This window comes from Prionailurus bengalensis, chromosome A1 (assembly GCF_016509475.1).
Source record: "Prionailurus bengalensis isolate Pbe53 chromosome A1, Fcat_Pben_1.1_paternal_pri, whole genome shotgun sequence".
Lineage (NCBI taxonomy): Eukaryota > Metazoa > Chordata > Mammalia > Carnivora > Felidae > Prionailurus > Prionailurus bengalensis.
In genome coordinates this window covers 50,373,011-50,389,975 of record NC_057343.1, presented here as the reverse complement: position 1 = coordinate 50,389,975, position 16,965 = coordinate 50,373,011, and the positions used below count along the sequence as shown (strand labels likewise).

The 16,965-nt window shown below is 38.6% G+C and overlaps 1 protein-coding gene across 21 annotated transcripts in view; it reads right to left on the bottom strand.

Annotated features, from left to right (window-relative positions):
• Positions 1 to 16,965, bottom strand: part of LMO7 (LIM domain 7) — a 197,829-nt gene that overhangs the window by 43,210 nt on the left and 137,654 nt on the right. For 11 of the 21 annotated variants that reach the window (XM_043580604.1, XM_043580637.1, XM_043580622.1 and 8 more), the window contains exons 6-13: positions 16,355 to 16,385; positions 15,450 to 15,563; positions 10,812 to 11,010; positions 7,185 to 7,437; positions 5,971 to 6,249; positions 5,495 to 5,698; positions 3,455 to 4,174; positions 2,469 to 2,498 (exon numbers count right to left, since the gene is read on the bottom strand). In XM_043580604.1, the coding sequence (XP_043436539.1) occupies positions 2,469 to 2,498; positions 3,455 to 4,174; positions 5,495 to 5,698; positions 5,971 to 6,249; positions 7,185 to 7,437; positions 10,812 to 11,010; positions 15,450 to 15,563; positions 16,355 to 16,385 (1,830 nt within the window). The remainder of the gene's footprint in view (positions 1 to 2,468; positions 2,499 to 3,454; positions 4,175 to 5,494; positions 5,699 to 5,970; positions 6,250 to 7,184; positions 7,438 to 10,811; positions 11,011 to 15,449; positions 15,564 to 16,354; positions 16,386 to 16,965) is intronic. The other 10 variants (XM_043580745.1, XM_043580775.1, XM_043580754.1 and 7 more) reach the window with 4 other exon arrangements.

Below are 16,965 nucleotides of genomic sequence, written 5' to 3'. Positions count from 1 at the left end.
CAGAAACTTGCATCAACTTTATTGTCCTTTCCTTTTTGTTTTCTTAGGTGTCCTTACAGTTCTATAGAATCTTTTGGCCAAAGCCCATAGGTGAAATATGTATCTCTCAGTTGCCTTTGATTACAACTTCACCTTGAATCAGTTTTCATTTCCTGTTGATCCTGGCAGAAGATTTAACGGCTCAGTCATATCACAAATTATAGCTATATACCCTTACAATAACTTTGTCATTAACAGCTTTGACCAAGAGGCATCATAACCATGTTTTCAAATGTCATGGAACCATACAGACAAATCCATGCGACACAAAAGCACACGTGAGGAAATGACCGCCACATATAAAGCATCAGAGTAAAAATAAAGTGACAGATGTTAAGCGCCAAATAAAAGCAAGCCAAAAGTGAACACTCTAAGACTTCAAAAGGGAATGTACATTTCTCTTTCACCTGGTCCTTACCAAAAGGAAAGCATTCATGCTACAGGCAGGCATTTTTCAATCACAGGATGGTGAGCAATAATGATTTTCCAGGTAAGTATTCTAAGTTCAACCACATACATGTCGTCCAAGAAATATCATGAAGAAATATCCCTAGTTTCCTGTGGATAAACATTTACAAACATGTTTATCCACAGGAAACAAGTTCTAGATTAAATGCCTATACTCAATCCATTTTTTCTTTTCATCGCAGCGAATCAGTTTAAGGAAATTATTGGTAACCGATAGAACATGGGGGAAAAAAATCCCATGTAAAAGATTTTGATTACAAATGGCATAAAGCACACTCTAGTTTTCTGAAGACATATTCACATTACTTTCATCAATCTCAATTTACAGACAATCTTGCTTTATTTGTGTTAACCTTGGTGCTAAAATGTAAGAAGAACAGGCTTTTAAAACAAATACTGTACCACACAAGCAACAATCTTGAAATAGTCTACAGAAGGTATTTGCTGCTGCTAGCTACCTCTAGACCAGAAAAATCCTTAGCTTTCTAAACTTGGTATTTGGGTTTCATTTCTTTTTTCTTAACCCAGTCATACAGGGTATCCCTAAGGAGGAACATGTACAGTCATTGAAATGGCTGCACATGTTTATATTCGTATCAAGTTCTTACACTCAGAAAAACAAACTGTTCAGATTATAAAGCCTTATTAGCAATGAAAATTCTGAAAGTTTTCATTCAAAATGCTTGAAGCTGCAGAGATTTTTTATCAGTTAAAACAGCTTTCCCATGGTGAACTGAGATTAGCAGATGCTTAAGCTTCATGCTGACAATTGCCTTGTTCACCCTCACCAGTGAGAAATCTTTAAGCACTTGAGGAGCTGGATAGGGAATAATGTGCCTTTGCATGGCCCATTGAAAGCATGCTGGAAGCCTGATTTTTAAAATCAGTGGCTGAGAAGTACTTGCAATTAGTTGCCCGGGGCTCAATTACACTTTTGACACCTAGAATGGTTATATTGCTTTAAACAGTAATTTTAGCAAGTTCCAAAATTCCTACATTCTAAAAATTATCCAATGCTATCAAAACTGGAGATTTTTAGAGATGACATAAATCCCAGGAGGGGAATATACTTAGTTACTAAGGCTTAGGCAGATTAAAATATTTGACATACTTAAATTTTCTTCTTGTTGGAAAAAACTATTAGCAGTTAGATTCACAAAATTACTGCAACTCTGATGGAAAATACTGAGATGCAGCCACCTGGTTATCCTGCCCTGAGCACAAATGATTCTCCAGTGTGCAGTAAAGGTATGGCAGCATTTGCTCTTAACTCTCCATTACTCCAGAAGAGGAAAACATTTCCAGAAGAGTTTAAAAGATTTTAATTTTTGCAGATTTGGAAAGCTGATTTGGCGCTGTAACATAGCCATATTATAACTTTTTACCCTAATCAGGAATCATGAAAATACTTCCAAATTCTACTAAGGGAATATTAATGTCATTCACCACCCTGACTAATGAACCTCTCCATAAGCTAGGAGTGTATAGATAATACCACCTGTATGAATTCCAACTTCAAGGTAAATGCTAATATTCCTTTCCATCATAGATTTTTGTAAAATGTCTTTATTAGGGCTTCAACATCCAGCAGTGAGAATTTTGGTCTATATGGCAATCAAATACCAAACCAAATATATCTAATCTTAGGCAAGTAATTGTGTTACCTTTAATCGACCCCTTAAATTCAAAAAAAAAAAAAAAAAAAACTTGGATTTTAAACTTCTAATAAACACAAAACCTACTGCAGTCATATAGCACTTCATGCACTGCACACTTGGATACAGAATTATCATCATTAAGCTGTAAAATTAAGAAAAAAATTCCCCATTTTAAAAAGTTACATGCACAGCACACAGCATCCGCATTTAGTGACATGCCAGGACAGAAGTGCAACGACATGTTATACAAAGGACAAACAATATGCAAAGATTTTTTCTTTTACGGTAAACTAAAAAACTTACCCATTCTCACCATAAATCTTTTGAAAGAGTCTAAGAAATCAGAAAACCAAAAATTAAAAGTCATTTTTCGGTTATGTTAGTTTCTAAATGTTCAATAACTTTAAGATTCTAACCTGAGATGGACAAAACTCAAAAAGTTTTATCACATTTTAATGTCTCAAATTCTAATTGATCTCATATCTCAAGGAATCAAATTAAGCAAGATAAACAGTCTCCTAATTTACCTTGAACCAACAAATCCATAACAGAAAACTTCCTGTTGCCAAGAATAAAATGTTGCATTTGGATCTTGTGATTTTAATCAGCCTTACATTTGTCCATCCCAAAGTTGAACAAGTTGAACATCAAAATGGCAAGTTGCATAACACATAAATGCAGACACATTATGGCCATAATTACATACATGTAAAATTTAGCACACAGCAAATAACATTCATGCATTTAATAAAGTCTGCACTCAATTTTAAACTAGAAATTTAAAAAGTCACATATTGACAATCCAAGAAACCTAGGTCAAAAACAAAAATTATAATCAAGTTAAATGAAATTTGCAATGCCATATTTCAAGGGACATGGTTACACAGAAATCATACATTCCAAATTATGAGAAACACAGAAAACTAAACTACAACCAGACTGTTTCAGAAATGCCTGGACGTGAGACTATAAAGTCTGTAAATGTAACATTTTCATGAAACATCATGTTGCAAATAGTACCATAGTCTTCCTTAAGGCCAAAGGCAAGGCTTATGTACACACCTTTTTTAAACAGGCCTCAGCTAGCTGATTTAGAGATGTGCAAATATGGCATTGCACTTTTTCCATGAAATCACTACAGGTTCCTCAAAACAACACAACTTTTTGCAGGATGCTTCAAAATGGCTTGTGACATGCAGAGTTGGGCAACACAATGCCACTTTCTCACACAGAAAAGTTATACAAGACCATCCATTACAAGCCACATCCTTGCAGAAACACACTCTGACCTCTCGACCATGAGCCGTTTCTTGTGCCTAAGTCTGCTGGCCTCCCGGATGGCTTCCCACCTCTGCAGGTCTGCCTCACTGCAGGGGCCAGGGATGAAGCTGACGGGAGGCACGGTCGTCCCCAGCTGCCAGGACTGGATCTTGCGAGTCAACAGGTCATCTTTCTTCTGCCGGTAGGAAGGCACTAACACTCTACAGCTCTTTCTTTTTTCTTTGGATGGGTGTGTTCTTTCAAGTACACACAGAAACTTGGCTTGAATTTCTGGAGGAAGAGTCCAGGGTTCAGGGAAAGGAACTGGCTGGTATCTGTCTGGGGCCCCTGACAGAGGCACCTCTTTTTTCTGTGCTGGAAGTCGGCGAACAACCATATCATCTTTTTCTAGATCCGGAAGTACAAGTTCACCTTCTCTACACTGCAGAATTATATCTCGCTCGACAGGATCATCTTGCTCAGAAAACCTTCTAAGATCTTCGAAAGCCCGGAGAACATACGGATTTGCATGGAAAGCGCCAGTCTTTCTGACAAAGAAATCATCATTCTCTAAATCAGGGTCTAGGGTTGACATCTCGAGGTCATCTCTTTTATACCCTGGTGCAGAAAAGAGATTCTTTCTGCGTGTTATGAGCCTGGGGCCGGCAGTGGGATCAATTTTGGTATTTGTTTCAGAAGACAAGATGTCATCAGAATATGTTTGGAGGGCCTGAAGTAATAAAAACTGACTGAAGCACAGAAAAGAAAAAGGAAGGGAGAATCTTATTAAGCTCAGGTAGAACAGGTAATTAGGCAGCAGACCAACTAGTCAGTTACCACGGGTGAAATATGTCATGGAGTCACAGGAGGGATTCTTGCTTGGGAGAAAGACTAGCCTTTAATGCCATCACCCGTGACTTTCTTGGATACCATTTAAATAAGCAAATGCAGCGTGCGCTTCTCAAGAAAGGTGGGTGCTGTCCAGGCCAACTGATGGGGCTAAAACGTAGACAGCACACACCTCCCCGATGAATACGTACTTGCTTTTACCCTGCCCATATTCTGCCACCCACAGTGATATAGCCCCCATCCCAGCGAAGCAGCGATCTTGCAGATTTTGAAGAGTTGGTCATTAAGCACTTTATGCAATAGGCACAGGTAGTCAGCAGAATTAAAAAAATAAAATGCTGTGAAGCATTCAAAAAGACCCCAATGGGGGCACCTCGGTGGCTCAGTCGGTTAGGTGTCCGACTATAGATTTCGGCTCAGGTCATGGTCTCATGGTTAGTGAGGTCGAGCCCAGAGTCGGGCTGCACACTGACAGCGTGGACCCTGCTTGGGATTCTCTCTCTCTTTCCCTCTCTTTCTGACTCTCCCCTGCTCGTGCATGCACAGCTCCCTCTCTTTCTCAAAATAAATAAATAAACTTTAAAAAAAAATCTTTTCTCTGCATTTTCCCACTAGACTTGTGCGCCCTGGTGTCTATCTAAAAGTTATTTTCTGGAGCGCCTGGGTGGCTCAGTCGGTTAAGCGTCTGACTTTGGCTCAGGTCATGATCTCACGGTCTGAGTTTGAGCCCCACGTCAGGCTCTGTGCTGACAGCTCAGAGCCTGGAGCCTGTTTCAGATTCTGTTTCTCCCTCTCTCTTTCTGCCCCTCCCCTGTTTGTGCTCTGTCTCTCTCTGTCTCTCAAAAATAAACATTCAAAGAAAATTTTTAAATAAAAACTTTTTTTAAAAAGGTTATTTCCTTTCTCCATATCTCCGTACATAACAAAACCACAGAATTAGGTCAACTATCACAAAAGCTTTTTAGAAATAATTTTCCAAAAGCACAGACTATGCCACATGTACTATCTTGTACATTACTGTGAAGAATATTTAATTCCATAGACTTCCAAGCTCATATGTTCCCACAGAAAGCAATACATTATACATTATGCTTTTATGCTAAATGTTATAAGGTTTCATGACCCAGCGCATCATGGTCAGAGATTAAAGTAGCAGCAGAAACTGGCACAGATGTCCCAGGCCAGACTCAAAGCAGGCAGGCTCATGCACACAGGTACACCTGGGCTCGTCCGTGGCACCACTGGCTCTCCTGGCTGCATGGGTGTCCCAGGAGTTCTTGGCCCCTCTGGTAGCCAGTTCCAGCAAGAGTGAATGTCTTTGGCAGTTGCTGTCTAGCCTACGCTTTGCTTTTTGGATTCTACTAAAAATGGAGGAGCTTCTGTGAGAGCCTGAATCCTCATCCTCAGAATCTGAATTCCTCCTACTGTGGAGTGATACAGAGAAAGGAGGGAGGAAAGGAGAAAGAGTTGGAGAAAACTAGAACTACTGAAAATACTGCCGTGCAGAAGGCTTTTTAAGATCCAGATCCTAAGGTTTAAACTTAAACAGCATTTTTTTTTCAGTGATAGAGGTTCTATGGGTATTAAAGGGAAAAGGAACCTTTCTCTTTCCCTCTCGTAAAAAGCACACACGGAACACACCCAGCCAGGGTGCCGAATGAACATTAGAACAACAGAAACATGCACAGAGACAAACCTGAATCCCTGAAATTCTTTATACCATGGTTTGTAAGTTTCTCTTTTTATTCTTTTCCAGTTCACATCTTCTGGGATCCAACATTTGGGAAGAAACTGATCAAAAGCATGCCCTGGGTTTGGCATGATTGGACTTAGCTTTCGTACATAAAGATCATCCTTTACGGTGTTGGGTGTACTTGTCTTTGCTTCTTTCTCTTCCAAGTAACAAGAGGAGTTTGAAGTTTCTTGTACTGTTGGCCAATTCTCCACAGTGGTACCCCAAGTTCTCCTCTCATTACTGTTCAAAACATCCAACCAGTTAAGATACTGAATGAGCAGTTTGTGACACAGAACACAAAAGGCATGCTTTCTGGCTCACAAAGTTTATATCACTGAATGAGACAAATTAGTTGCCACTCTATTATGACAGCTCCTAGAACAAAGTTAAGGCATGATAACAGCATCTCATTTTAATCAGAGGATAGCATGATATGCAAGGGCCAAAGATAATTATAAGATGTGTTAAAAAGAGATAAAATTGCAAACAATCTGGGGTGTTATATATTAAAATCAACATAACAGACATTCTGATCTAGGAGAATTTTTCTGACCTCGTCAACTCGTACAGCCCAGTGGCTAATGGGTCAGCAGGAGAAAACCTTTGCGAATAAGAGCTAGGAGAGGTGGTTTTCGAGATGAAACACTCAGGCCTCTTTTTCACTTGGAATCTACGGTTGGCTAAGTCATCCAAAACTACATCAGGCAACCTTCGTTCATCCTCGGAGTCCGAACCACTTTCAGAACCGTATACCTCCTTCTGACAGGAAGCTGCATTGGAAAAATCCCACTCTGCTTTGCTAATTTGATGGGAAATTAAAGGATTCTCTGTGTGTCCACTGAGATCAATCAAACAGGGAAAAAATGGAAGAAAACAACAGCTCACAGTGAAAAGCAGAAGTCATCCAATATGCTGAAAGATGTCAATAAGCTAAAGGCATGTATCTAAAAAAAGAACCAACACACCATAGGCTGACATCCTAAAAGGAAAGAAACAACTTCAGGATATGCATGACTAAAGATAATAGTAAGAAAAAAAATGCATTTTCGTTAGTAAAATTTTTGGGCTATGAAATACATTTTAAGAACTATTCCTTTTCCCACATTTAAATATCCCTGCAAATTCACAAAGTGCACTGAATTTTAAAACTCCATCATCAGCTCGCATCCCAGTACCTTGGAAATGTTCCATCCGCTTCTGTATAGACCGGGCTTGCCCAACTTCTTCTGTTATCCTCGTATTTGTCCGGCTTTTTCTTCCTCAACGGTGCTGGCACATAGGATGGCTGTCTACTTTTGTTGGGTAAAAAACGATTGAATGGTAAAGCAGATTTTGGTTCAATAGCTGAAATCCTTCGATAGGACATATCGTCTTTATTATAATCCTGCATCTTGGATGGAAATTCAGAATCCGTGTCGCTTTCGCAACCTATAAAAAAAGCACGAGAATTTGCTTTACTCTCCAGATCATTTGTCTAACTGAACCCACACAGCATGCCTGCTTTGTCTTTCCCTTGGAAACCCAGGGCTCTTCTGCTAACTCTGGGGAATATTTTAGAAATTTGTCATGAAGTTGTGATAAGATCCATTAGGAGGAACTTGCTTTGCATACTGGAGGCACATGCGCTACATTCTTTTACTGTTGAACATTCTAAACAGAAAATGTCCCCATTAACCACTGAACTTCTTTTCTTCCCAATCCTCCTTGACCCTGTGACTGTACATAAAATTTATTGATGGAATACATATGAGTAAAATATAGCAATTGAGTCAAAGACACCGAAAACTAGATCAAAGAGTCATTCAAGGAAAAGTCTGTAATTTAAAAGAAAGCACACCATTGTCTCAAATTTCTGTGAGGGCAAGAGAGATAAGGGAGGACATGGAAAAAGCAGTAGAAAGCATAGTATCAGGAAGGGGTTGGCTACATCGTTGTGAGATCCCTATAGGCAAGGGTCACACATTAAACAGGAGGTTGGAACTTCAGTAATCATTTGGTCCAAAGGAATATCAAGCCTCATGTCTAAATGAACACACACAACTCAAGGATTTTTCTCAGGGTGGCCACGAAAATACTGGGAACCTTGTATTTTGATTCCAAAATCAAATCAAATCATTTAAATACAAATTCAAAAGAATACACTGTGATACACCTCAAGGTCAGATAGACACAAATGCTGATCTGTTCTCTTAAATAAATAAGTCTACTCTTGTAAAGACACAGGAAGAAAAGAGACTACAAAATACTACTACAGATCCACGCTGAGTTGTCTCCCTTTTCTACCCTTTTGTTCTTTCTGCCTCCATGTATTTGCAAAGATAGTTTGTAGAGGTTGCCCCCTTCCCGCCAGGGTTCCTTCAGAGGATAGCTGGTACCTGACAGCTGCAGCCTCTGGGCACAGTGAACTCAGGGCAGGTCAACCTGTGCTCAAGGCCATCTGGTCTCCTCCCTCCTGCCTGGCAGAAATCTACAGTAAATAACAATGAGAATGGCCTACAGGAAGTGGTTTCACACACCCTGGGAGACCGTGAGGCTGGAATAGGGTAAAGGAGAAAAGGCAAAAAGGGAGGAAGAATGAGCAGCTACGACCAGGAGGGTTAATGGTCAATCATCAGGTGCTTCCATTTTTACCACTTCCTGAATATCCCATTTTGTTGCAAATAAGAAAGGTCTTAGAGGTTCTTGCCTGAATGTGTACATGTGGAATTTTAAACACACAGGGAGATTTTCTACTTTGGAAGTTTTAAAGCTAAAATCTTTTTATTTTTGAGTGCAGTGAAGTTCCCACAGAGTAAGCAAATATTCTTGATATGGAAAGGGAGTTCGTATAAAACTAAGGAATTTGACTTTTCAGTTTGTTAACTTAAAAATATTATCCTAAGGGGCGGGAGGGTGGGGATCAGTTTGGGATCTCAACCAGGCAGGCAGCAGAATTTCAACATGCTGATTGCAAAAAAGTTTGATCATCCGGGTGGCCCTCAGGCTTTTCTCTTCTTCCTCAGTTGTAAGTACCACAGCTTCCCTTCCGCACTCTTCACACAAGCTCTGCAACCCCTTTCCCAAGATCAGGAAGCAGTGTGACAGTGGCCGTCTGCTTTCTGTCACACATACCAGGCATCCAGTCCACCAAGTATCTGAGGAGAGGACTTTAATTCCACACTCGGGACGACTATACTGAACCGACGGAAGTCTGTATATTCCCACATGCCTTCAGTCTTTGCCCCTGTTATTCTTTGTTGGTCAGATATAAATTTAAACACTGAATGTTTTAGGTTATCCAGTCAGGACAAAGGAATATAGCTCATTAAGAACGTCAGCCTCTGCTTTTACAGTTTTAATCACTCAGATGAACTATAAACTCAGATTCATTTCCTTAACCCTGTACTAGTCATCTGGGCCATGAAAATGTCATACCTGGATAGCAGCCACCAACGCATGCAACAATAATCATAAAGGGTAACTCTTTGATAGCTACTCATTTTTTTAAAATTTCAAATGCCACTACTACTCTAAAACCTAAAGAGATGGGGTTGTGTTTCACTTAATTTGTTGATTATTTTTCAAAACCAAATCCATTGTACATCCATTGCTTTTTTGTAAATTTACATCAGAACAGCAACAAAGATTGAATTGTAGTTGAGCACTGCGTGCTAAAGTATTTAGGCAAAGTCTAATGTACTCTGAAGTGCCTCAAACACCAAGATGGATCATTAATGTATATAGCGGGAGGGGAAGATATGTGGTAAAGCAAGCCCAGTAAAATGTTATGGTAAGAACTAGGGCTTGGAACATGAGTATTCACTGTAAAATTCTTTCAACTTTGTTGAGGTTTTAAATGCTTTTTGATAACAACATTAGGAAAAACAAGTAAAAATATAAAAGTAATTATCAAAATAACCAGCAAAGTAAAATCCCTAACAATTTAGCACCAACTCACAACCAGAACTCTCCATTTTTTCATGTCGATGCTAGAAGCACAGAAACTTTACTTGTGGTTTTGATCCATCCGAATTTGAATTGTTAAAGGTACACAGTCGGGAATTTCTGACCCCATCCAATAGCCATTGTTAGAAGACATGCATTTAAGTAACTGATGTGGCCATAATATTAGGATTTTGAAACTCGTAACAAAGTAACTTTCATTTTATGTTCTTTTCTCACTCTGTCCTGGATTCGCTCTGACCCTAATAAAAACAAAAGAGGTTTCCTAACACCATGCTAGTATGGCTACTTAATTTATCAAAGTTTAGCATAATAATATATCCTGGTAGATATCAATCATTTTTTTTGGACAGAATTACAGGGATATGTTTCCTCCTTTTCCTCAAGAGAAATTTTTTTATCTTTTGGAGAGAAAAGTATTCAGAAACTAGAGCAGAATTTTATAGAAGCTTTCTTTTTTATGTTTAGGTACATTGGTAAATAGGCCTCATAGCACAGATTATCAAACCTGCATCTGGACAGAAGAGAATCAGGATAGATCATCATTGATAGAACAGGTCACAGTTAATGGTCTCCTCCCCACTCTTTTCTAACCATGGAATGAAAAACAATGAAACAATGATCACTCTAGTGGTAATACAGTGAGGAAGCAATGAGAAAGGAAAAGAAAGAAAGAAAGAAAGAAAAGAAATGGAAAACGAGAAAGAAACCCCCAATATTTTAGTCTCTATGGAAATCCACATCTTTGTAAAATTTTTGCCCCAAATGTTTTTGCTCCATTTTCCTACTCTCTATTTCCAATTTTCTCTTAATAATGCAAACAAGCACAAAATACACTGACAGTCAAAGATGCAACTCACCCTCACGTCCCCCTCTCAGCGTGATATCAGAGGAGCAGCTTGTGAATGACCTAGACCCCAAAGAGTCCAAGCTTTCAAACGAATCTTCTCTCTTATGGTTGCCTGGAGGAGTAGGAAATTCTCCACGTTCAGCACACCAGATATCACCGTAACCACTGTCCCTGCCACTCCTTTTCAGGCACCTGGAGTCTTCAAGAGCCTAAAGGAAAAGGTTTTAAAGAAGAGTGAGTCAGCATAAACTTCCAAAAATGTAATCAGTCATTACTTGTTTGTATAGCTCAAGTTGTGCTGTATTTGATAGGTGTGGCAATGAGATTTCTCTGTTAAACATTAAAAAAAATCTGACAAAAATCAGAGTATAAATCTGTAAATGTTTTCCCACAGTATTTGGCACTTAGGTAACAATGAGGAGGTATTCAATAGTATTTAATAAACGACTACAGTTTATCCAAAAAAAAGTGTGGGGGGGCATTTTAAGAAAAGAGAAGCTAATAATAGATTCAAATGCTAAAAATCAGTGACTACAGGTATCTGGCAATAAACATGAAAGGAGTCAAAGCAAAAAGTCAACCTTAATTTCCATGTTCCAAAGGAGGTAAGTTAACAAGACTCTAGTCAGCCTACCCTCCAGGAAATATTTGCAGTGTTTAGAATAAAGTAACTTTAACTACCCTCCAGGAAATATTTGCAGTGTTTAGAATAAAGTAACTTTAACTCACAGTTTCTTAAGAAAAAACTTTAAAAACAGATAAAAGGGCAAGGACAGCAGGCATACACCAGAGTTCATTCATTTCCACTGATCACGACACCTAGATCTGAGCCAAGGAAAGTAGACTTGTCTGCAGACATTCAAAATTTACTTTCCCTCAATCTTAGAAAGTATTTATTTGTTTGGCTCACATGAGAGATAAATAGACAGATAACAAATGTGATTAGCCATAGGTTTGTAAATTATATAGAACTTATTACAAGTATCCTTTTGAGGGTACCTGGCTGGCTTAGTCGGTAGAGCATGCGACTCTTGATCTCAGGGTTATGAGTTCAAGTCCCATGTTGGGTGTAGAGATTAAAGGTAAAATCTTTTATTTATTTTTTTTTTAATTTTTTTTTTCCAACGTTTATTTATTTTTGGGACAGAGAGAGACAGAGCATGAACGGGGGAGGGGCAGAGAGAGAGAGGGAGACACAGAATCGGAAACAGGCTCCAGGCTCTGAGCCATCAGCCCAGAGCCCGACGCGGGGCTCGAACTCCCGGACCGCGAGATCGTGACCTGGCTGAAGTCGGACGCTTAACCGACTGCGCCACCCAGGCGCCCCAAAGGTAAAATCTTTTAAAATTTATATACATTATACAAATATATATAATACGTATATAAGCATTATTTTGAATAACATTCCTTTATGAAACAGCTAATAGCAAAATAAAACTGGACTTTTTTTTTTTTTTTTTGAGAGACAGAAAGAGAGCACGAGCTGGGGTGAAGGGCAGAGGGACAGAAAGAGAAAAATCAAAATCTTAAGCAGTCTCACGCGGGGCTCGACCTCACGATCCTGGCATCGGGACCTGGGCCAAAATCAAGAGTCAGACGTTCAACTGACTGAGCTACCCAGGTGCCCCAAAACTGGACTTTTTAAAATTAGGATTTAAGTAAAATTATAAAGCCCTTAGCCTTGTCCTGATACATAGTAATCAAAGAACATCTAATGACTAATTTTTTCATACAATGTCATTAGTATATAAATCAGAAATGCTAGTCTCAGATGAGCAAACTACAGAGACAGTTTAAAGAACGTAGGAATTCCTAACACCCAGATGTAATATGTGAATCTTGATTACTCAGAACTCAGATAAAATGAGCCATGAAAGAAAGCTGGGAGACAATTGGGAAATTCTGAATACGGACTAGGTAATAGATAGTAGGGAACATTTAATAATTTCCTTCAACATAATAGACATTGTAGCTATATGGAAGAATATGCTTACTCTTTTTTTAAAATTTTTTTTTTCAACGTTTATTTATTTTTGGGACAGAGAGAGACAGAGCATGAACGGGGGAGGGGCAGAGAGAGAGGGAGACACAGAATCGGAAACAGCCTCCAGGCTCTGAGCCATCAGCCCAGAGCCTGACGCGGGGCTCGAACTCACGGACCTCGAGATCGTGACCTGGCTGAAGTCGGACGCTTAACCGACTGAGCCACCCAGGCACCCCTAGAATATGCTTACTCTTAAGAGATGCATGCTGAGTTTTTAGACATAAGAAATCTACAATTTACCTTGAAATGGTTAAGTAAAAACAGATGAATGGATAGACACATGGGTAAAGCCAGTATGGGAAGTTTTTAACAATTGAACCAGACAGTACATATTTGGGTATTTGTTGTAGTTTTCTTTCAACTTTTATAATTATGAACATTTTCAACATATGGATAAAGTTGAAAAAAGAATGTTTACAATGCATCATTAGCAGCTGTCCCGGGCACACTTTTGGCTGAGACTCTGTCAACTCATGGTTCAACTGTTGGACAAGTGTATGAAGCACCAATAAGATCTAGTGGATTTACGTGAGCTTTCATATACTTTCGATGCCAGACACCCTGGCATTAGCATTGATATCCTATCGTAAAAATGTCAGCACCTACCTTGTACCTTATTTTCAAGGAGATGGGGAAGCTGGGCCTAGTGCTGGTACCACCCAACTAATTCTCAAAATATAAAAAGATTACAATTTTTTAAAATATATCTTTAGCTCTTTCAGGTTTCTTAGACATGCACTTGTGGAAGTATCAGAGTCCTCAACATACAGTGAGATGATTTTTGACCTCATAAAAAGTTATCTTAAAGTTATTGATGATGGGCCACCTCAGTTATAAAAGAACCTGAGTCTGGCCTTGGTGCCTGGTTTTTACGAGGACTTCCCTCTGACAAGTCATCTAAAATGAGTCATCTCCGATTATATGATGACTCAGGTGCAACAGCTCACGAATTTTTTTTTGTTTTTTAATTGACATTCTGGATTGGCCATTAAGCATTATCTACTTCAGTGGGAAACATCTGAACACAATGACTTTGAGTGGAACAGAACAGATGCAAAACAGAGATCATACGTATTTACACACTTCTTACTGCTATCCCCACTCCATAATAATGGAATGGCAACAACTGAGGTTTGATCAATTTTTTTTTTTTTACCTATTCTGGTTGTGACACTGGTGACAGGAAACAGCTTTTAATAAAGCATTCCCAGCACAAATGCTGTACTAGGGTTATTCAACCTGAGTCAGACTGCCATAAAAAGAACCAAAGGATGTGAAGAGAGCACTGATGCAGGAGCCAAAGCCCCACATTATTTTTAACTGGATGTTTTCTTAGCTGACATAACTGTAAGGCAAGGCTCTGCTCATGCCCCAGGCCACCTGCACATTCATCCATCACAGCCTTATCTTCTTCAACTTCTGTGACCTGTTCATCTGTCTCCATCAGACACTCGTGCTCTAGGATGATGGGCCTTTCGTGACTGTTTTTCCAACATCTAGAACAATGCTCTATAACCTGAATTAACTGTTTCAAAGAATTTGGGTGAAGTACCATCCGCTCCCTACAATTCAAAAATAAAAATCAAGAAGGAATACTTTAATCTTCTTTGCTCTATAATCTCATATTTCTACAGTATATGTGGCCAGACTCAAGCAAAAGGATTTCAAGATCAAAGTAGATGTTAGGCAAGGTGCTCATTTTCATCCTGGCCTAAATTTCTATCTTCCAATCATGGTAACTAACATTTATTTCATCCTTACAATGTGCCAGAGACTAATGTTAAATGCCTTATTGGTACAGTACCATTTAATCACCATAAAAACCCATGGAGCAACTACTATGAATCAGATGATGATATATTATTTTAACTACCTATTTTCTTCTGAGCACTGTAAATTCCCCTGGATAAATATCCCCCTAGAGAACTTAATTTCCCCATTTGGATCCTATAAATGAAAATTTGGCAGAACTATGGTCAGTCCTGGCACTTGACCCTCCTCAAGGAATCCTTGAGCATTCAAAAGCTACAACACTGAGTTCAGGACATAAAGGACTGGAAATGTGTTTAAAACAAAAGATTCTAATTTAAGCCCCATATCATGTTTCCTGTAACAGCATTTACTGCTGTCTAGGAAACACAAGCAATATGACAGAATTATGGGGAGGATGGAGTATGGGCATAGAGATCTAATGAAACATGACAACATATTAAAATAGAGAAACTGAGTAGCTTCAACACACGGTAGCTATCCTGCAGCACCTCTCTAATACAGGTTGAATTTCCTAATATAGAAAGAGTTAACTTATATCCAGTGCCTTAGAAAGGAAGCAGTTATGTCGGTCATTGAATTACCTAAAATTAAGAAATAAATTCCTAGACTCCCTCACTGCTTTGCGGTGGCATACAAAGTCAGCAAATAAATAACAATGCTTTCTACCCAGCACAATCCAGAGTGGAGTAAAGATAATAGGAGCTGCCATATTTGTTAGAAGAGGGGAAGAACGAAAAAGGGAAGTGGAAGGAAAGGAATACAGGGAGTGGGGAAGGACAAAGCAGTAGTAGAAGGAACAGTATTCATTGAATCCAGATGTAGTTTCCTTACCTTAGTCAGAGCTTGTCCTAAAAGATTCTCAAATGCTTTCAAATTAAGATAGGGTCCATTATAGTAGGGGTTACTTTGTGCTTTTCTTCCCAACCAGTACAATGTTATCAAAACCTTGAAAAATGCCATGAAACAACATCAGTCTAGTTAGTAACTAGTTGCAAGTTCAAATGCAGCTGAGCACTCCAGACAGAAGATAGTGTATTTATCTATGGTTGAAAAGTAGGTTTTCTTTTAAATTATGTGAAGGAGAAGGGCCATTAAAAATGTTAATTATTCTTAGATTTCTGTCTCCGAGCACATTCTCAGACCAAAAGCTCAGATGTCAATAGGCATTTGTATAATCTACTAGTTCATCTGAAGGAAAACATTTATGAAGAAAGCAAATTAAACTTCCAAAGCAATAAATTTTTCCAACAAATTTACAGCTTAAACTCTTAAAATCAGGAATTCTCAGCTTCCTTAATAAGGATCTTGAGCTCTTATATTTTTTTTAACTAAAGCTGTCACAGTTTTAGAAACTCTTCTAATATGAAGAATGTTAGAAGTGTGCACCGAGCAATTACCCGGAGTTCTTACACATTCAGTGTTTTTCCTTAAAGTCTGATCTTGTGGTTTGACTTACACCTCTAAAGATCCTGAAGTGTGTTTTTTGCCTTTCCCACCCTTACTGACATATAAGATGCCACTTCCCAGGTTTCACCTACCCTCCTACACTCTGATGTCAGAGAACATATGGCTTCACCTTATTTAAACATATTTAGAGTTCCTGACTTGTTGGCTACTGTCAGAAATTCCATTAGAAAAAGGATTCAGAGTGTATCAGATATTTTTAGATACCACTGTCTTATTACAGAACATGTAAGTAAAAAACCATTAATAATGTTCCCTTAAATATAGCTTACATTTTTCACTCTCCTATCAGTCTCTTCTTGCCTGTAAAGAAAAGAGAAAATGCCTATTAAGTAACATCTATGAGCCTTCAATTATTAAGTAGAAAAAGGTCTTTTATTCTAAAAATTCTTTTATTCTAAATGAATGAATATTAATACCACCTGGACATTCAAAAACCTTAGACCGCATATTATCCATCAGAATTTTTCAACATTCGTTGATTTCATGAAATAGAATGGTCCATTATCTATAAGCAAGTTTGTCTTTTTCTCATTTTTTTCATTATAGATTTTTTAAGTGTACTACTGGCATTTTTTGTATTTTCATTTTAAACAATGTTTAAAACCATTCAAAAAGTGGGGAGAGCAGGAAGCAGGAATGAGTGTGCTCATGCAACAAAAATTGAGAAAAAAAAAGAGGGGGAGAAAAAGCATTTTTGCAGAGTTTTCTTTTCTATCGTCCATGGGTTTTTCATCCAAGTTACTCAGAGCAAATGCTTAGAGATCAAGGTCCTACAGATGTTGAGAAGTACAATTTAAAAAATGGCCATGAATCTCTGCTTGAAGTGATTTTACTTTGTCACAAGAATCATGAGTTTTCTCCCTCACCTGTAAAAGGGCAT